The 22,645-nt window shown below is 38.2% G+C and overlaps 1 protein-coding gene across 1 annotated transcript; it reads left to right on the top strand.

Moving 5' to 3' along the window:
• Nucleotides 1-10,149: 10,149 nt before the first annotated feature.
• LOC307057341 (peptidyl-prolyl cis-trans isomerase A-like) lies at nt 10,150-10,614 on the top strand (the record flags this gene model as incomplete). The annotated part of the gene is made up of 1 exon (XM_079710510.1): nt 10,150-10,614. One exon carries the CDS (start codon nt 10,150-10,152, stop codon nt 10,612-10,614), a length of 465 nt encoding a protein of 154 aa, XP_079566636.1.
• Nucleotides 10,615-22,645: the final 12,031 nt, after the last annotated feature.

The following is a 22,645-nucleotide window of genomic DNA, read 5'->3' as shown; positions in this document are numbered from 1 at the left end:
AGCCGTGGCTATTTGACCCATTGAAGGGATTTCACACATCAACACTCAGACAGAATGTTTGGGGGATAAAGGGCTTATGCAGTCACATGAGGATTATTAGCAGGTTGGTCTAGAAATGGAAACTGATCAAGATCATTTCATGCCACTGGGGCAAAGTCAAAAACTCACAGCTCTGCCAGTCTCTCCTCTTCCAAAGGCATCCTGCTCTCCTAAATGAAGATCTAGAAGGCTTCCAGAAGGCCTGTCTCTATGAGCTCTCAGTGGTGGCCTGCTTTCTCCCTGCCCTGGACTTGGCCTTGACTTTGCATGGATTCTCTGGAACACCCCTTCTTCTATCTCCGGGCCCCGCCCTGTCTTGGCCTCCTGAGCAGGAGTTCGGAGCCCCCTCCCTACTTCCAAATTTTAACATTTCCCCTTCCTATGCTTTCAAGAATGGAGGTGGATACTTTACTCTTTCTAGGAAACTTGGTTTTGTCTTCATTATAGAAATATATTTTTATCCCACCCCTTTTCTGAAATTTTGCAATGCTCTGATTTAATAAGGAAATGCCCTAGGTTACTTGATATAAGAAAATGGGTTTGTTATTACCTTTTAAAGCCTCATTTTAGCATCCATTCATTATTAGAGGCCCCCAGAATTCTGAAACTCCCCAAGCAAATGCATACACATATCATCACAGTTTTTTTTATATATTGTGAGGACTCTTTCATTAAGCCTGCGTAATTATACTGAAGTTAAATTGGTCTGCAAGAACAGAAACTGTGACTCACTCAGTACTTAAACCCAATTCCAAGTTACTATGATAAAACAAGTATTTGTTTTTGATTCTCCATCTGTTTCTGTGTTACATCTTATTCTCTCCAAAAATAATTGGAACTTTTTAGAAAAGTCTTAAGATTTCCATTGAGGAAAATTGATTCATTGACTATGTTGTAAATATTGAACTAATTGGAGCAACAAATAATGATTCCTTCAAGTTGTCTAAGTTTTATTTTTGGAACTAAAATTCCAAAAATTAGATGGACTAATTGGTGTTTTTTTTAATATAAAATATCTTAATAATAAAATTACCGAATATAAACACCCTGATGGTTTTCCTGTTGCAGCTTTAAGTTGTTATGTTGTTTGAGTAGCTTGAAATCTTTACAAGCCTTGGGCAACATGCCATGTATTGTAGGTTGAATATTGATCTATGTATATACATTTTAAAATTTATTTATTTATTCATTTATTTAATTTTTGGCTGCACTGGGTCTTCGCTGCTGCACGCAGGTTTTCTTTAGTTGTTGAGAGCGGGGGCTACTCTTCGTTTCGGTGCACGGGCTTCTCATTGTGGTGGCTTCTCTGGTTGTGGAGCACAGGCCCTAGGCATGTGGGCTTCAGTAGTTGTGGCATATGGGCTCAGTAGTTGTGGCTCACGGGCTCTAGAGCACAAGCTCAGTAGTTGTGGTGCACGGGCTTAGTTGCTCTGCGGCATGTGGGATCTTCCTGGACCAGGGCTCGAACCCGTGTCCCCTGCATTAGCAGGTGGATTCTTAACCACTGCACCACCAGGGAAGCCCCTATGTTTATGTTGATCTATGAACATTTATAACCATTAAAGCAAGAGGCTATATTATTAAAATGTTTAGGGTCATACAGAATAATATATAGAGTTATGCAAAGACTCTACTTAGCCTACAGTTTCCTTCCCTCCAATATCACACTAATAACCTGGGATGTTAGCTAGGAGGTACAACAGAAGAACTGGGGTTTTATTGTCTCTGTGTTCCTCTCATGTTGTTTGTGAGTGTTGAAGAACCATGAAATGGTCAAAAGGGAGACAGCAGAAGTCAGGAAAAACGTAGAAGTTGCAAGGAATACAGACTGAATAGCCAGTCCCTTAATAAACTGGTATTAATGGTACTTTCAACTATTGATTAAGCAAATAAATGAATGGGGCGAGGGTTTCCAGTTTGCTAGGGCTGTCATACAAAGTCCCACAGACTGGATGGCTTAAACAACAGAAAATTATTTTCTCGTAGTCCTGGAGGCTGGAAGTCCAAGATCAAGTGTTAGCAGCTTTGTTTCTCTTGAGGCCTCTCTCCTTGGCTTGTGGATAGCCTTCTTCTCCCTCTGTCTTCACATCATTTTGCCTCTGTACATGTCCGTGTCCTAATTTCTTCTTAAAAGGACCTAGTCATATTTGATTAGAGCCCACTCCAACAACCTCATTCAAATGTAGTCACCTGTTTAAAGTCACCTATCTTTAAATATAGTCACATTTGAGGTACTGGAAGTTAGGACTTCAACATATAAATTTTAGGGGGTCCTGAAATTCAGCCCATAACAGGGTCCTGACCAAGCCACCTGCTGAAAACCCCCAAAATTCCATTTATAATATGCAAAGCACCTTTTCAAATGCATCAACGAGCTGAGAGGGGAAAAAAAGATATACACAAAGACCAAAACCAAGTTAAAATGGGAACCTTGGTTCCCATTTTAACTTGGTTTTGGTCTTTGTGTGGCAGTGAAACTGGTTTCACTTTGAGGGTACTTGTCAAAATCCAGTGACCTTAATCACCTTAAGATTTTTTTGTTTTCATTTTTGTTTTTCTTTAATTTGCAGGGACCAGAGAACAGGAGATGAAACCCAAAACGTACCCAAAGTGAGGAATCTAATTAGAGCTCCCCAAAACCAAAGGGATAAACACTCAGTATAAAGGTAAGCTAGAAATAAGCCTGTCCCCTACTCATGCCACCAAATCATGGGACCGCAAGGAAAACTGTCACTCTTGAACCATGGCATTAGGTCGAGGGAAAAATATTCCTCCTAATCATTCACAGTTACAAACCAGCCTCAAGCAGGTTTGTAGCCTGAATTTATGCTACTTTTGTTGCCCCCAAACCCCTAAAGCTTAGAATTTAATTTAAAGTACTCTTAGGTTGGTCTTGCCCCCAGGTATCTGGCAGAAGTGTTCTGGTTATTGACTGCTGGACAAAAATCCACACTCCCTCCAACTCGGCATCATAAAACTGCAGGAATGTTATTATACTCATGGATTATGTGGGTCAAGAATTTGGAAAGTGCAAAACAGGGACAAGTTATCTTTGCTCCAAGGTATCTGGTGGCTATCTGAGAAGACTTGAAGACCGGGAGGTGACTCAGGGGTTGGAAGCTATAATTACCTGTAAGCTAGTTTACCCACAGGTCTGGTGTTTGATACAGGCTGTTGTCTAGGACTTCAGCTGAGGCTATTGGTGAGAATACCTACATATGACATTTCTATGTGGCTGCATGGGCTTTCTTACAGCATGGTGGCTGCTTCCAAGCCCAAACTATCTGAAGAGAAGTAGGGTTAAACTGTATTGCCTTTTATCTCCCATCCTTGAAAGTCACATAGAGTTACGAGCCCTCCCAGATTCAAGGAGCAGGAACAAAGACCCTGCTTCCCCATGGGAGGATTGTCAAAGCCACATTGTAAGAAACACATGTGGAATGGGGGATATTGTGGTTGCCATGTTTGGAACCTACAATCCACCATCCAGAAGCATAGGCAAATTCTTTCTGGAAGAGCATTTTTTCAACTCAGTTTTCAAAGTTTTTCACCAGATAAAGTTTCAAAGAATAGCAGTACAAGAATCACAAAATACATAAAATTCATAAAGAAAGAAGGCATTTTACGCAAGAGCCAGCAAAAATAACCAACAGAAGAACCAGACTCACAAACCTTCAGATATTGGAATTATGAAACACAGAAAATAAAATAACTATGCTTAATATGTCCAAAGGAATAAAGGTTTAAAAATATGAATTGGGAAGAAATGACTCTAAAATTGACCATGCAGATATGAAAAAGAACCAGCAAGAATTTCTAATAATAAAAATATAAGAAATAAAATTTGAAACTCAATTGACAAGCTAAACAGCAGATTAGCCACATTAAAGAAAAAAACTCATGAACTGGACTATAGATCTGAGGAAATTATGTAGATTACAGCACAGAGAGTCAAAGTGACAGCAAATATGAAGTAGAGATTAAACAACATGGAGAGTAGAGGAAAAGGTTTAATACCTACTAGAGTTGAAAAACGAGAGGAGAGAGAGAATGAGGTAGAAGCAATATTTGAAGAGAAAAGATCTGATAATTTTTATGAACCAATGAAAAAGATATCAGCTGACAGTTTTAGAATTATCCATGAATCCCAAGCAGGATATATAAGAGGAAATCCACACCTAGACACATAGTGCAGCAATCCAGAAACAAAGAAAATATTTAAAAGTCTATCCTTCCAAGGAGTAACAATTATGCTGACATCAGACTTCTCAACAAATATATGAAAGCCCTAAGGCAGTAGATATCTTCAAAGATGTCATCCTAAAATTATATACCTGGAAAAAATATCATTCATTAATGAGGATGAAACAAAGACATTTTCAAAAACAAGAAAATGCAGAAAGAGTTTATCACCAATAGATCTCAACAGAGGATGTTCCAAAAGATTGAAAGAAGGAAAGTGATTTGAGATGGAAAGTCTAAGATGCAAGGATGAATGGGGAGCAAAGAAAGTAGGTAAATCTAAATAAATATTGACTATAGATTATAAATATATATTTATATCATATATAAATATATTTACATATAAAACAATAGCAATAATATCTTATTGGGTTAAAAATACCCAACAATTGCACATAAATCAGGAAGGAATAATCAAGAGCAAAAGTGTTTCAAAGATCCTCCTCTTATTTAGGAGAAGTTAAAGATACTACATGATAAATTTCTAAAGTAACCACTAAAATAATAGAAATGGAATGAATAAAACAAGAAAAATTACTCAGATAATCAAAAATAGTCATGACAGGAGAAAAAAATATATAACAGGAGACATAAAATAATATCTTAGAACTAAATTACCCTAGTAATCTAACAAATGTAAGTAAATGGGCTAAATGCTCCATTAAAAAAAAAAAACCTATCAGACTGGATAACAACAATAAAATCCATCTATGAGCTGTTTACATGTGTGCTGGCTCTTCCCTACTCTTCTCTGCCTGGCTCTGGGCCCAAGTCTAAGCTCTGCATCCCATGAGATCTTTTGCTTTCTAACTTCTGGTTGGGTTTGGCCAATAGCAGATAGGGGCAATAGATCACAAGGCAGGAGGAGAAAATAGGGATATCAGTTCCCCTAGTTTCCCTCCCTGCTGGGCCTGAGTTTTTCAGTGGTTGTGTTATCTCTACTTAAGACCACTGGTCCTGCAGGTGCCCCCTCTCCCAGCAGCAGTTTACATTGGGTTCCAGTAACACTATTTCCTTTCTTTGACTGTTCAGTGCTAGGGTATACACGTTTTCCCCTGTTTCTAGTACCTGAGTATTTCACCATATTTTATTGGTTCCCTTAATGCTGCCCACACCTTTATAAAGAATTTCTTCATTAAACTCTCTTCAGTTAACATTTTGAGTGCACTGCCTTTTTATTTCCTGCCAGGATCCTGACTCACAACAGGAGACACACCTAAAACATAAGGATACTAAGAGATTGAAAATAAAAGGTTGAAAATGTTATAGCATGCAAATACCAACCCCCCAAAAGCTGATGCCACTACATTAAAATATACTTTAAGATTAAAAAGCAATATTAGAGATAAAAGATATATAAGATGAAAAATTCACTTCATCAGTAATACAGCATTACTACCGTAGCCTCAAATTACATGAAGTGAAAAAAACTGAGAGAATTAGATAAATCTTTCAAACTAATAGCGAGTAAAAAAGATAAAAATGATCTAAGGATAAGAGTTTGTTTTCAAGAAGTACACTATACATTTGAATGGCTTTATGACAGGCTGTTTATATTTCCAATTTTATGTTTTCTTAGAGTAATATAACCCTTGGTTTGCATTTACCTGAGAAGAAATTGGTTGGCAGCAGAGAAAGACAAGTACAAATGTAGAAGGTGGCCAGAGGAGGCCAGTTATGGTTTAAAAACTAATCTTTCTTGCAATGAATATGACTAAGCGTTAATATCATTAATAAATATACTGACCTAAGAAAAATACTAAAATTCTAAAATGGACATGAAAATGATAATTTATGAAAGAGAAGCTAAAAATGACTAAATAAACAAATGGAAAAATGTTCAACTTCACTAGCAAAGAAAATAAAACACTACATTATTTTCATATAAAGTTAACAAAAAATTCTTTTAAAACTAAATCTAATACCCAAAGCTGTCTAGGATAAAATAGACACTGTCATGTACTGCTGGTGGGAGTAAAAAATTAAAACAAGTTATTTCCTTTATAACACTTGACCCAGTAATTTCATTTCTGGGAATCTATCCCAGAAAATAATTTGAATTAATGATAGAGATTCAAGTACAAAAAGGGAATGTTATTGATAATATATTTGTTAAAAGATAGGAATGCTCTTCTCTTTCTCTTCCCCTTTCCTTCTTTCTCCCTTCCATTCAGTTGTTCACTTCTTGAGCAATTCAACCCCAAACCCATTAGATTGGGGCTCTGCAAAGCAGGTGTCCCCGTAGGTGAGTGGGGGAAGAGCCACGGTAGCCTATGTGGGATGGCAGAACACCACTGGAGAAAAGTGTCTCTGCAGGGGATTGATGCAACTCAGGATGCAGGAGCCCCAGCAGTAAGAGAAGAGCCTCTGTGGAAGGGTAGAGGGGTAGCCCAGAGCAGGGTGTCATAGCCCAATCAAGGTGAGGAGGGCATTTGCAGAGGTGAGAGTGTGGTGGCCATTAGGGGAAACAGTTACATATAGGGGATTGGTCAAGTAAGTAAATATATTGAGGCTAAGGGAGCCAGGTTTCTCACTTCTACAGAAACAAGTTACAGTTATATAAAGGGAGAAAATAAGAATGAGATATTGGCTTAGAATTGGGGATATTGGTGTAAACTCATGGCTGTCAATATAACAAAATAGATATAAAAAATAAAAACAAACACAGATATAAACACATGTATGTATATGTACATATGTCTGTTCTCAGGGTTTGGGAGCAGTGTCACCACTACAGCAAGGAGCCCACTAGTGCATAGATGTTCGTTTCTAAATATTCTTCTCCACTAAAAGGAACCAGGGCTCTTCAGAGAAATAGATGATTCCAGTGATGGGGCAGGGAATGTACAATAAAGCTGGAGCATCTTGTGCCAGAAAGTAAGGGTGGGTTCAAAGAGTAATGGGAACATTTCTAAAGGACACATAAGTCATTGACTAAAATAGAATGAGTCATAATCATTCAAATGATATAAACAAATGGATGAATTGACTGCTTGAAAAGGAATGACTATTTAAATAGTCTTTAAGTATCTCCCTACAAAATATTTACTATTTATAAGGGGGAAAAGATGTAACCATGCACTGGAAAAACCTGGCAGACACCACCTTAGTAAAGTGATCTAAGTTAACATCACCATTGATGGGACAAATTGAAATCATGCGTCATCTGATAGGATACAATGAGAAGAACACAGCATTGTTTCTGGAATACACGTACCAAAGACACATGACTTGAATCCAGTTATGAGGAAAGATCTAACAAACCTACACGGAGGAGCATTTTACAGAATAACTAACTTGTAATCTTCAAAAGGATCAAGGAAATGAAAATCAAGGGAAGGGTGAGGAACTGTTCCAGATTGAAGGAAACTAAAGAGACATGACAACTAAGCACAATGATTTACTCTGGACTAGATCCTTTACTATAAAAAAAATTATTGGAACAACTACTGAAACATGAATAAGTTCTGAGGATTAGAGGGTAGTAGAGGATCAACATTACTTTCCTAATTTTGGTGGTTGTATTATGGAAAATGTCCTCATTTCTGGATAACACACACTAAGGCATTTAGGGAGACAAGAGGATTAAGCATCATGTTGGCAACTTATTCGCAAATGATTCGGGGAAGAAAAGTTTTTTGTTCTGTTCTTTCAACTTTTCTCTAGACTTGAGACTGTTTCCAAATAAAAAGTTTTTAAATATAGAAACAATCTAAATATCAAATAGCCTAGTAGACTTTCCATAATCTGGGTCCAACTTCTCTAACTTCATCTGTCACCAACCCACCAGGCACCCATCCCAACGCTCATCTGCTTGGTCAATGTTCTCACACCCTACACAGTGTAGTTCAATTCAGCTAGACCATATTTCGTCCCTTTATGCACCTGAATGTTTTATTTTCTTTCAAGATTTGATTCAAAAGTTTCCCCTAGAATATGGTTCTCTCTTCTCAGTGTGATTAGCTGTCCCTCCAGCTCTCACAGGTTCTGGGGCTTCTCTTGATCTTACAGATCTCTTATTGTCATTAATGTACTCAACTCTTTTCCCCTCTGAGCTTCTTGAGACAGGGACTGTGTCTTCTTTATCCAACAATCCTCATTGTCTGACAGTGAGTAGATTCTCATAAATCTTTGTTAAATCAAAGGATAAATAAACAAATGAACTGGTCTTCTACAAATACAATCAGTCCTTCCTCCACAATTCATTCTCAGTGGAATAGCCAGAGTGACTCATGCTTCTTTCTCCTGAAATGTCTCTCTAGGGCTCTCTACAAAGCTTAACATTGTGCCAGAGGCAAAGGGAAAATATTTAAGAGATTCAGATCCATTTTCATGGAGCAGGCTATGAAGGGTGAATTTGGAGCTGAGAGACAATAAATTAATAACTAGCATAGGGTCTATAGTAATTCTTTTAGGATTCACTAATTAATAGAGCATAAAGTGCCAAAGAGTAACTATAACTTCAGAAATACCTTAAAATATGTTGACATGTCTGAGTCACTATGCTTTTTTAATAGACAAATATTATTTGGTGAGCCTATGGTTTTGGAAATCTCTGGCACAACACCAAAGCCTTTGGGAATTGCTAGTCAAGAAGGTGGTGTACAAATACCTTTGCATAGACATAATGCCCTTTACAATCTGCCTGTGTTATCTTCCCAGATTCCTTTCACAAGACTTTTCCAGATTCTTTTCACAAGACTTTCTCTACATTTTTCCTACAGTCTAACCAAATCAGAATAACCGGGCAAATTCCTTCTCATCCTTCAAGACCCTATTCAAATTCTATCCTTTTTCCTGAGCTTTTCCTGACAACCCTGGCACAGTTATTCTCTCCATCTTCTCTATTCCCACAGAAGAAAATGTATAGAATACATGCAAATTCCTTTTTGGGGGGGATAGGGATAAGTAGTTATAAACTTTCAAGCACTGTTCTAATTACCTTATACTTTATATGCTTTATACTTTATATACCTTATATACTTCATAAAATTCTTTATATAATTCTTAAAAACCTTAATAAGTGGCTACTACAATTAGTATCTCCATTTTGCAAATGAGGAAACAGAAGCTTAGGTTGTGTAATTCTCATTTAGCTATTGAAGAGCAGAGCTGGAAAATGTACCCAGACCTGGGCAATTCCAAAACTCATGTACTAAACCATTATGCAATATATCCTTCCAATATTATCACTTATCAGAGTGTATTGTAATATTTTAGTTTGCATACATGTTGCCTCCCTGGATAAAACTCTTTCAGAGACTGAATCTTACCCACCTTTGTATTCTCAGCATTTACACAGTGCCTGGAAAATAATAAGTGCTCAGTACTTTTTTTCTGGGGTGAATAAATAGCAATTGTACAGATAGCAGTTAAATATAAATCAAAGGACTTCCTGATTGAATATGAAAGTAATGGTACAGACAATAAGTGGTCTTAGAGGCTCTGAGAAAAGAAAGATCCATGTGTACTGTAGCATTCGTGAAGACTTCATTGTGGTCTGGAGCCAGACCTTAACTCAAAAAGAGAATTTGATCTGACAACAGGAAAAAAGATATAGGTGCAAAAGTCAAGGCAAAAAAACCTGCAATGAACATGATGTGTGTATGGTGCATTAGTGAACTCACCCTCAGTATAATGTAGAGAGAAACAAAGGCTGATATTGGATCAGAAGGGTGGGGGCAATTTGCAGAGCATATTGGAAGTCATGTTGAGGGATTTGGATAGCATGGAAGAAAAGACTAAGAGCATGACTTCTGGTTTCATGTGGAGTTTGCATTCCAGAACCACCAGTAGCTGGGTAATCCGGGAGTTTCCTAAATGTTCTAAAATTCTTCTGGCCTTGAAGACACCACCACCTCAGAGATGATGGCCATGGATGGTGGGCCCTTGGGCCACATCTCTTATGAGCTGTTTGCAGACAAATTTCCAAAGACAGCAGAAAACTTTTGTGCTCTGAGCACCGGGGAGAAAGGATTTGGTTGTAAAGCTTCCTGTTTTCACAGAATTATTCCGGGATTTATGTGTCAGGGTGATGACTTCACACGCCATAATGGCACTGGTGGCAAGTCCATCTCTGGGGAGAAATTTGATGAGACTTTCATCCTGAGTCATACCAGTTCTGGCACCTTGTCCATGGCAAGTGCTGGATCCAACACAAACGATTACCAGGTTTTCATCTGCACTGCCAAGACTGAGCAGTTGGATGGCAAGCATGTGGTCTTTGGCAAGGTGAGAGAGGACATGAATATTTTGGGAGTCATAGAGTGCTTGCGGCCCAGGAATGGCAAGACCAGCAAGAATATCGCCATTGCTGACTGTGGACAAATCTAATAAATTTGACTTGTAGGAAAAAAAAAATCTTCCAGTTGTACAATTGAATATTTACAGGACTCTTCTGAGGATTAAAATAATTAATCCATGTAAAAAAGAACTTAGTGTAACAGTCAGCACAGAGCAAATACTCAGTATATATTAGTGGTTAATGTTGTAATTACTGAATATTATTAATGGGAGCCACATTCTAGAACCACATGATATTAGTAATATTCTAGAAATCTTAATCCTTCTGTAGGAATGGGGGAACCTGGAACTTGAAGACAAGTTAGGGGACTATTGAAATAATCTTGGCCTATAGTTAAAAAAATTTTTTTGATTACAACAATGAGAATGGAAAGAAGTAACTCTGAGAAATGAGTTTAAGAAAAAAAATTATAGAATTCACAAAGTAATTGCAGTTGAGGGGCACAGAAAATGGAGGCATTAAAAAATAACTTCAGTGTTTTACACTCTTGAGCTCAAGAAATGTAGATTCCATTGGAAAAAATACAGACAATGGGAGAAAATCTAATTGAGGGGAATAAAATGATACTGGATTTGAGGAGGAGGAGACAATTGGAAATCCATGGAAAATATCTAATCTGATTGAAGAGATAAAGGATTGAAGTTTAGTTAAATGAATAAGACAGCAAGTATACATTTAAAAAATTATCCAAATAAAGGTAATTAAAGTAGTAAAAATCGATAAACTTTCTTCTTTAAAAAAATTATGTCATGGGGCAAAACCAAAGTTTGACACATTGGGAACATCCAGAGTTAAATTATGGAAGAAAGAAGAAGAGCCAATGAAGGGAAAATGTTCTCAGAGGCAAGAGGAAGACAGGGTAGAGCCCTGCTATGAGCAAGATATGCTATGTGTTCTGAGAGGCAATATTAGGCATGAGAGCAGGCCATTATACAGACTACTTTTAGTAACGTGATGATGAATGGCCATCTGAGGAATGAGAAGAAAGCTGATACAAGAAGACCTTCTCAGTAAAAAATAAAGAATGAGGCAAGGTCATTTGCTGAGAATGATGGAAGAAGATGGAGTTGAGTGCTTAGTTGGGACCTTGGAAGAAAAGATATGAAATTCTTGAACTGGGTAATTTGAGGAGAGTTTATAGAGTTGTGAGCAAGGATTAGGAAGAGAAAGGGATGGTGCATTACCCCAGGGCTAGTAGTTGGGAAAACTATTACCATCCCTGGGCCTGGAGAAGAGAGAGGAGAGAGCAGTTGCTGGGACCTAGAGAAAGCTGTTTGGAGAGGACCACTTGGCAGGAGCTGTGGCCTTTAGGTAAAGGGACATAGCCAACCTGCAGGAACTGGTAAGGAGGGAGCTGGGGGAATAAGTGGTCTGACCTCACTCTCCTCTTGCCCTCTAGATTTCAGGTAAAGCCATTAGCTGAACCAAGCTGGAAGCTAGAGGGCCAGGGGGCCAGATTCTTACAATCTCATGGATCAGCTTCCTACAGCACAGAGCAGGATAGATACCGAGGGAAATGGATCCAGCATGACTGCTTACAAAGAGTGGGAAAGGTTTGGCAGTGTCACTGTCGGAACAGGGACGGGGAGCCAAGGGATGAAAAAGAATTGCCAAGTTTCTCTAGAAGATCTGGTTGATGCTAGTCAGTACTTTAAAATAAAGGCACTACAGAAGAAATTAACAAAACATTGTAAATCAAAAATAATTTTTTTAATTTTAAAATAAAATAAAGGTACTTTTATCTTATTACAAGGATCATATGTAGCCATTGTAGAAAATTTCAGAAGTGTTAAAATCAAAAAAGAAAATGAAAACTACCCCAAATCCTACTCTCTAATGGTAATCACTTCTAAAATTTTTGAATATACTCCCATTCTTTTTTACATGCACACACACAAAAAATTTTTTAAAAACAAAATGAGATTACATTTTGTTTTTACATTACATTCAGGGGTGTACACCCTGAAATCATCTAAAGTTCTTTGGAAATAATAAGGAACAGAAATCAAATCAGATCAACTTAAGTATTAATTAATTAATTAAATATTCATTGACTGCCTACCATGTATAAGGAATTTCATAGCAGTTAAAAAAACAGATTAAGTTTGTGATTTCATGGAATTTACACTCTAGTGGAGAGAGACAGACAATAAGCAAATAAACAAACCATGCATAATATTTTAGGGGGTCATAAATGCTGTAAGAAAATTAAGCTGGTAAAGGAATAGAAGCTGATACAGTTGTCCAGGTGAGAAACAGCGGCTTGGACTAGGAAGGTAATAAGGGAAGTAGAGAGCTAGAGTTGGATTCTGGATGTATTTCAAGGCAGAGCTGACAGATTTGCTGATGAGGGCACACAGGGATTCTGATTGCCCCTTCAGATCCACCCTACTCCTTCCTGGGGACTGGAAACCTGACCTCCGCAGACCACACATCTGGAATCTCCTGTCCTCCTTTGGTTGGGTTCAGACAGTGAAATGAACTGAAAGGAAATTGGAGGGCAGGAGGAGAGCAAGACAGAAATATTTATTCTCCTGGTGCCTGCCCTGCCAGGCTACAGTTTGGCAGCCACCTTCTATGACCACAGCTCTTGCTGGTTCCGGTAAACCCTTCTCACCCCTGCCTCCTGCCAGCCTTGGGTAGTGGCTTCTCACTGTGACTCCCCCTTGGGTGCTTCACCATTTCTTATTACCTTCCCTTAACCTGACCACACATTTGTAAATAATCCATTGAATTTTTCTCAGATACCACTTTTAGTGTGCTATCTGTATCCTGCCGGGACACTGAGTGACACAGGATGTGGAAAGAAAAAAAAAAAAGAGTCAAAGATGTCTCCGAAGTTTCTGGTCTGAGCAACTGGAAGAATAGGGCTGCTATTTACTGAATTGGGGAAGAAATCAATAGTGTAAAATGAATTCATTAGAAGGATATGGGGTAGTTCACAGAATGGAATAAAAGGCAGAAATGTAAAGCAGCAAGTTGAAGTTCCTGGCCTGCTGAGAGCTCAGGATGGAAGTTGGCAGTGATTGGTTAGAGCTCCTAAAGGGAAAATGGGCTCAAAGCCCTCCATTGAAGGGAAGGGGCCAGAGGTCAGCTCTTACTGCTTGAAGGTGGAAATAAAACTATTGTTGACTGCTTGCCTGGGCTACATTTAGCATGCTTGGGGCCTCAAGGAAACCAGAGACTGCTAAACATCCTTCAATGCACACGACAACTCTTTCACAAAGAACTACTCAGCCCAAAACATCAGTAGTGCTGAAGCTGAGAAACCCTTCTCTGTATGAAGGCTGCCTCGTGCTTCAGTTTCTGTCTTAGAAGACAAATCAGGTTACTCTAGATCCAGGGCCTCAAACTCTATTGGAAACCAATTTTAAAAGCGACAGTGGCATATATATGGGTACTGTCCAAATAGGCTCTGCAAGCAGAGGCACTACCTTTGGAAATTTTTGTTTGAAAGCCTAGAGTGGAACTTGACGACACTATGGCAAAGTGCAACTGTGCAAACAGACACAGCCCCACTCAGTGTAGCGCAGGCTTATTCATTGTTTAAATAGAGCACTCTGTATGTGCTCAAGTTTGCAATTGAAATTAATAAGGTTGTAAATCACATTACAGCTTTAAAACTCATGCAGGAACTTTTCCAGGCAGCAGAGAGCTATGGTATTGTCTAATGACAGGTTCTGAAGCAGGCCTGCAACAGGGCTGCATTCATTGGGCACAATATGCTTTTTGTGTTCCAAGGATTCTCCTGGGACACCCTGACTTACCTGGAGTAGGTAGACAGTTTCACTGGAGAAAGCAGCCTAGGCTCCGAACTCGCTTTTGTCCTTAGCACAAAGGCAGGACTGAGAACCTGGGTCTGGCCCAGGACCAGGGAGGCACGGAGAGCAGATTAAGAAGGTGAACTTTGCAAATGAGCCACAGAGCCTCAGGGCTTGGATGGCTCAGTTGTCTCCTAATGTTCTGGCAGAGAGAAACATTTTTTATAAAGTAAGAAAGATTTTTTTCTTTTTTTTCCATTTGGAGGTAGAAAGTTTTCTGTCTAAAATAAATAAGAAAGCTCCGTTCTAGAGAACTCTGTATCCTTGGCTGCCCTACGCCCCACCACCTTCTTAGAATCTGATTCCCAACTGATAGCTCTGCCCTTTATTTTCGAGGGCCAGGAAGGAACCAGTCTTCAGGGTAGAAATTATGCAGCTATGTCCCAAGAGTTTGAGCTCTAATTATCAGAAAAGTGTGATAATTCTATAGTTTTCCCCATCTCATTTTGCTACCTCTGAAAGTCCCCTAAATTTACTTAACAGTATTGTGTCTCCCTAAAGCTATAAAGTCAGGCTATATTTTTTTCCTTAACACGAGAATGTTTTAATTGTAAATGTGAATTCTACAGAGATTGTGCTTGAGTACTACAGTTTAGGCGGTCAAATTAGTTCTGCAATTTAATTCAGTAAACTCCATTAACTGATATTTTTCTATCAGATATAATATAATAATAAATATGTAGGTGATCTCTTCAGATATATATGTTTTGAACTTTACACATATTAAAAATCAGTTAATGTGATAAGACCATTAATTCACTCACAAAAGTGTTCTTAACTCATGAGATTAACCAAAGTTTATTTATACTGTTAGTAAATTGCTCTCTGTGTGTGTATGCATTATACAGGTACATAACCACATTGTGAAACACTTATTTCATAAAATACAATCATCATAGTAATATTTGGAGTAATTTTTAAAAATTAGTCTCATTTTTTAAAAGTTACATTTAGTATTCATATGTTTACTTCTTATTTTGATATGGAAAAATGACATCCTTGGGGCATTTTCTCCTCCAAATAATGTAAATATCCTGGAAATATTATGATATTCATTATTATCTTTTTCAGCTTTTGATTTTCCTTCTCTTCATTGGTTTATTCTTTCTGGTTATAAAACAGCTAAATAAAAATGTAAACTTATGATGAATTCCCATTAAACCTTGTATACAAAATTTGTATTCTTTCTTTCATACAGCAATAATAACTGAAATTCCTAGTAAATGCACACACAAAAATATATCATTAAAATCTTATTTAATTCACTACAGTAGTCATTTCATTCATCTCAAAACATGGTTTTCAGACTACCTGAGGATGCAGGTGCTAACATGTATCCTCACCTCAGAAATTTTGAGGATCTCACCTCAGAAATTCTGATTTAGTAAGTCAGGAGTGGACCCAGGAACCTGTTTTCTGTTTTTTGTCTCTCAGTGTAGCAAGTGAGTAGCACTCTCCATCATTTTTAACATGTGTGGGGTTTTTTCTAGCTTAATTGAGGTATAACTGACAAATAAAATTGTAATATATTAAAAGTGCACAACGTGATTTGATATATGTGTACATTGTGAAAAGATTCTTACACTCAAGTTAATTAGCACATCCATCACCTCACATATTTACCTTTTTTCTGGGGGCAGAGGAGAGGTGAAAACATTTAAGTTCTACTATCTCGTCAAATTTTAATTACACAATACAGTATTATCAACCATAGTGACCATGTTATACACTAGATCCTCAAGCCTTATTCATCTTATAACTGAAAGTTTGTACCCTTTTACCAAACTCTCCCCAATTTCCCCATACTGCAGCCCCTGGCAACCACCATTCTACTCTCTGTTTCTATGGGTTCTAATTATGTTTTAGATTCCACAAATAAGTGATACTATGCAGTATTTGTCTTTATCTGATTTATATCACTTAGCATAATTCCCTCCAGGTTCATCCATGTTGTCACAAAAGGCAGGATTTCCTTCTTTTTTAAAGGCTGAATAGTATTCCACTGTGTGTGTGTGTGTGTGTGTGTGTGCGCGTGCGCATCACATTTTCCTTATCCACCATCTCTTTATGGACACTTAGGTTGTTTCCATACCGTAGTTATTGTGAATATTGCTGTAATGAACATGGGAGTACTCATATCTCTTCAGGATAATGATGTTGTTTCCTTTGCATACATACCCAGAAGTAGGATTGCTGGATATGGAAGTTCTATTTTTAATTTCTTGAGGAACCTCCATTTTTGCTTTCTATAGTGGCTGTACCAAACTACATTCCCACCAACAGTGTACAAGTGTTCCCTTTTCTCCACATCCTCACCAGCATTTTTTATCTCATCTTTTTGATAATAGATATCCTAACAGGTGTGAGGTGATATCTCATTGTGGTTTTGATTTGCATTTCCCAAATGATTAGTGATGCTGAACACCTTTTCATGTACCTGTGGGTCATTTGTAGTTCTTCTTTGGAAAAATATCTATTTGGGCCCTTTGCCCATTTTTTAATTGGACTATTTGGGGTTTTTTTGACATTGAACTGAGTTCTTTGTATATGTTGGATAGTAATCCCTTATGGATATGTGTTTTGCAAATATTTTCTTCCATTCTGTAGGTTGCCTTTTCATCTTGCTGGTGGTTTCTCTTGCTGTGCAGAAACTTTTTAGTTTGATGTAGTCCCACTTGTTTATTTTTGCTTTTTTTGCCTTTGCTTTTGGTGTCAAATTCAAAAAATCATTGCCAAGACCAACGGCAAGGAGTTCCCCCCCTATGTTTTCTTCTAAGAGTTTTACAGTTTCAGGTCTTACATTCAAGTCTTTAATCCATTTTGAGTTGGTTTTTGTGTGTGGTTTAACATACGGGTCCAGTTTCACTCTTTTGCATGTGGCTATCCGGTTTTCCCAACACCATTTATTAAAGAAATATTCTTTTCCCATTATAAATTCTTGGTGCCTTTGTCAAAAATTAATTAACCTGGGACTTCCTTGCTGGCGCAGTGGTTAGGAATACACCTGCCAGTGCCGAAGACATGGGTTTGAGCCCTGGTCCAGGAAGATCCCACATGCCACGGAGCAGCTAAGCCCGTGAGCCACAACTACTGAGCCTGCACGTCACAACTACTGAAGCCCACGTGCCTAGGGCCTGTGCTCCACAACAAGAGAAGCCACCACAATGAGAAGCCTGTGCACTGCAAGGAAGAGCAGCACCCACTTGCCACAGCTAGAGAAAGCCCACACACAGCAACAAAAACCCAATACAGCCAAAAATAAATAGAATTTTTTAAAAAATTAATTAACCAAATATGCATGGGTTTATTTATGGGCTTTCCATTCTGTTCCATTCATCTGTGTGTCTGTTTTTATGCCAATACCATGTTGTTTTAATTACTATAGCTTTGTAATGTAGTTTGAAATCAGCTGAGGCCTCCAAGCTTTGTCTTTTTTTCTCGGAATTGCTTTGGCTCTTTGGGGTCTTTTGTGGTTCCATACAAATTTTATACTCTTTATTCTATTTCTGTGAAAAATGCCATTGGAATTTCAATAGGGATTGCATTGAATTTGTAGATCACTCTGAGTAGTACGGATATTTAAACAATATTAATTATTTCAATCCATGAACACAAAGTATCTTTCCACTTCTTTGTGTCCTCTTCAATTTCTTTCATCAGTGTTTTACAGTTTTCAGTGTATAGCTCTTTCACTCCTTGTTTAAATTTATTCCTAAATATCTTGTTCTTTTTGATGCTATCATAAATGGGATAGTTAATTTCTCTTTCCAAGAGTTCATTTTTAATATATAGAAATGCAACTGACTTTTGTATATTGATTTTGTATCCTGCAACTTTACTGAATTTATTTATCAGTTCTAGCAGGTTTTTTGATGGAGTCTTCAGGGTTTTCTATATGTAATATTATGTCATCTGCAAACAGAGACCATCTTACTTCTTCCTTTCTGATTTGGATGCCTTTTATTTCTTTTGCTTACCTAATTGCTCTGTCTAGGATTTCCAGTACTATGTTGAATAAAAATGAGAAAAAAAGTGAGAATGGGGCTTCCCTGGTGGCGCAGTGGTTGAGAGTCCACCTGCCAATGCAGGGGACGCAGGTTCATGCCCCAGTCCGGGAGGATCCCACATGCCGCAGAGCGGCTGGGCCCATGAGCCATGGCCGCTGAGTCTGCACGTCCGGAGCCTGTGCTCCACAATGGGAGAGGCCACAGCAGTGAGAGGCCCGCGTACTGTGAAAAAAAAAATAGTGAGAATGGGCATCTTTGTCTAGAAATCTGTATTTTAATAAAATTACCATATTTTATGCCCAGTGAAATTTAAGAACCATTTATTTAAAAGATACCTGTTGTGGGGGTTTTTTGTCATTTGAAATAGAGAATCAATTTCATACTTAATTTTGTCTTGATAATTTTATATTTTTTCTTCAAAAAAAGTCTCAAACTATATAAACTTCAAGCCCCACAGAAACCTCAATCTATTCCTGCTGTAGATAAATTTGTAATATATACTTTTGTGTTTCTAAATGGTACCCATAGATAATTTAAAGGAACATGGTGGAAAACATGGAAGATTTCAAAAGGAGATATGAAGAAGCAATATCCAAAATAAGAAATAATCCAGGGATTTAAGTGCTCCACATTTCCAGAAGTTGATACCAATTTAGAAGGGTCTACAGCTGCCAATTCTTGAACATGAGTGCATGAAGGCAACAGGCAGCAAGTTATCTGGTCAGGGGAGAAGTTGACCTATAGTATCCTTTGAAGGATCACCCCCTGGTACCAGTTATGGTACAGTATTTGGTCAGATGATATTTCACAACTAACCAGATGTTTAACTCTCACATCATCACAGGACTGACTCTGTTCAGCCCAATTTTGGACTTGGGTTAAAAATATTAAAAAGATTATGTCTTTCTAGGTATATTGGTCATCTTTCCACCCATTCTCAGAGAATCTGCCTTCTTTGCTTTGGTCATGACTGTTTCAGGTGACTCCACTTTCTTAGCCACAACCAGGAAAACAGGAGTAAACACCTGATTCAGGCTGAGTCACTTAGATGTTCTCATTTCAGAAGTTGAACCAAAATACAGAGATTGAAGCTGTTCGTATTGTACAGAGGAGTTCTCAGCAGTGGGAACAACGGTGCAGACATTAGGCTGTGACAAATCAAAGCCTCAGGTGAGAACTGTGGGAGAGTGAACCTCAAAAAGCTTTGGAGACATCAGAAATGGATGGGATAGAGGAGGAGGAGCAAGTGGACACATGCAGAGAAGCAGAGATGAGAGATCATCTGATCCCAGGAAGAGTAGCCGTTGGATGACTTTCTACTTCCCAATAAATATCCTTTCCACCTATACTGATAATGCTGAGTTGAGGGAATTTCTGTTCCCTTCAGCAGAGATCCCTAATGGAGACATGGTGTACTCATCAGCCGCAGTTTTTTGAGTAGTTAAGGAAGGAAGTACACATCCTGTGGAACGCGCTAAAGACTTCAGGCTTCCTGTGGGATGCAAGTAGAGTGTTGAAGCTCAGCCTGGTGGGCATTGAAGAAGCAGAAGGTTGAGGGTCAACAGGGCATGCAGCTAGGATGATGAGGACCCTGAACAGGAAGACTCTATACCTACAAAAAGTAAAGTGGAGGGCATTCAAATGTATGGAGATTTTAGCTACATTAGCAAAGGGGCACATTCAGCTTCATAGTCTTACTTGCATTGGTTATATCTTTAATATGTTATAGAGTTAATGTACATTCAAAGTATGGTGACTAAAGAGTGATAATCTGGCTCTTTGTGGCAGTACAGAGGTTACACTTTTTACAGGGAAGTCAGCATAGGTATGACCATGGCACAGTGGACTAAGATCAAATCAAAAAGTTTTTCTTTACTTTTTTCTTACTACCTCCACCCCCCAGCCCCTGCTCCAAATACTAGTAAGAATATCAAGGGAACTAAGATGGAAGTTATGCATCAGCCAAAACACCAAATGCTAGCTGTTGCTTTTTAAAAAACAATATTTTAAGAGATCTAGAACATATTAGTGTGGGGCAGAGTTTGCTAATTGTCTTCTCAATACCCTTTATTTCCCATACTACTAATAATACTTTAACCTGGATCCAAATATAGCTAAAGACTGCATAGGAAATAGAATGTAAGCAGAAGTGTTGTATGCAACTTCTGGGTTAGGTGCTTCCTTCCCTCCTTTCCCTCCAAACGGGCTGGCATCAGGAGTGGTGGTGAGCTAGCTATTCTCAGACACAAAAATGAAGCCAACTCCCTAAGGATGGGAAAACAACAAGATAGACAAGGCTCTATACTATAGGGCCACCACTTTGGTGTCTTTTTTTTTTTTTTGCGGTACGCGGGCCTCTCACTATTGTGGCCTCTTCCGCTGCGGAGCACAGGCTCCGGACACACAGGCTCAGTGGCCATGGCTCACGGGCCCAGACGCTCTGCGGCATGTGGGATCTTCGCGGACTGGGGCACGAACCCGTGTCCCCTGCATCGGCAGGCGGACTCTCAACTACTGCACCACTAGGGAAGCCCCTGGTGTCTGTATTTTTGAGTCTGTTGTTTCAACAGCCTAGCCAGCATCCTAAATAAGGCCATCATTATGCAGACCTTTCAGGTGATTCTCTCCACATATATTGGAACCTGACACAAATCTAGGAGAAGAGCACAGCATATTTTTGGAGAGGTGATAGACATCCTGCTGCACAGTGAACCTGTGCAGGGCAATAAACAAGGGCAGTAAACAGAGGTCTGGGCAGTGAGACAGATCCACTAAGCTCTCAGCAGGATCTTAGAATAAAAGAGTGTTTAAGAATACTTAAGAAAATGGGAACTCTAAGTATTTCCTAAGAATATATATGAAAAGTGTGATGAGATATACAACTGTAAGTTCAGTATGACTATATAAGGAGAATAAGGAAATGAGAATAAAAGCACAAAATAGCTGACAAGAGACAGAGTTTCCTGATGATGATAGTGCTTTGATTTTTCCCTAAGGGAAGAAATAATTTGGGAATCTCCCAAACTGTGCAATCTAGTAAAGCATAAGGCCAAGTTTCTAGCTATTAGAAAAGCAATAGGAAGTATTTGTTTTACTTATGTCAGAAAAATTTCACACCAGACCACTGGAAAATGGTAGACTAGCCTGTGAATTTTGGGGCATTTGCTTCCTTTCATCTGGTCTACTCCAATCCTGAAGAATAGTAAGTACAAGCCTAAACCAATGTAGGACCAGATCAAAAATGTCCTCCAAATTAAGAGCTCTATGACTTCCTGGATGATTTCATTCCAGACGTATACAGAAATTTCTAATTTTGCTGCACAAAATATTTGTAGAGTTGTTCCCAATTTTCCCATAAAATTACCATTACTGCATATTTTCCAAAAGGCATACGTGTTTTTGTAACATTTTCTCCTGGTTTTGTGGTCAGCTTGATATTTCAATTCAGTCCGAGGCCTTGTAGACAGCTGATGCTCAGTAAACATTTGGCTATTTGTTTACTGAGTCAGATAGAGTCTCACATAACTCCAGCTTTTACTAGTAACCGTGGCTGGCAAAATCAACTGACGCCAGCATCGGTCTGTACCATACAATGTACCATGTCGTGTTTAAATGTGCCTTTGAGAATTGATTGCACTCTGAGTCTCAAAGAATTTGAAAGTTACTTAAAATTCTCTTTTTAAAATGTCTACTCGTGGAAGAAAGAGAGACTCTACTGAAAAGACATAATTTCATTGACTTACCAGCAAATACAACCTGGAAAGATGTTGCTCTGGCCAAGATACTTCATCCCAGGAAATAATTCTTCCCAGGAGCTTCTCTGAGGGTCTTATTTAGAATAGAGGCTTGACAAAAGAAGCTATGGAATGATAGTAAATAACATTTTATAAGAACCCAGGTAACTCTGAAGAACTGAGTTGTCCCATCTAACTGAATTCAAAAATGTTGTATTTACAAAATTATATACAAAAATGTTTCTCATAAGAAAAAGAAAAACTTAGAAAATTGAATAATACTGATTTCAAATTTAATCTCAAAATTAAAAAGCCAATTAAAATTATGAAAGTGAAAAAAAATGTAATCTTCAGATACAATGCTTTTTCTTCATCTCTGTCTTAGCTAACCATAATATTAAATGAAAAGTCATAGTACTATTTACATTAATAAGTCTATGAATGAATAATTATGTTTATTGTAAATAGAATTTTATGTTTCTACTTCTTTGTCGACAG

Source organism: Hyperoodon ampullatus (genome assembly GCF_949752795.1).
Source record: "Hyperoodon ampullatus genome assembly, chromosome: 1".
Lineage (NCBI taxonomy): Eukaryota > Metazoa > Chordata > Mammalia > Artiodactyla > Ziphiidae > Hyperoodon > Hyperoodon ampullatus.
The sequence above is the reverse complement of the archived record's forward strand: the minus strand, read 5'-3'. Positions and strand labels throughout refer to the sequence as shown.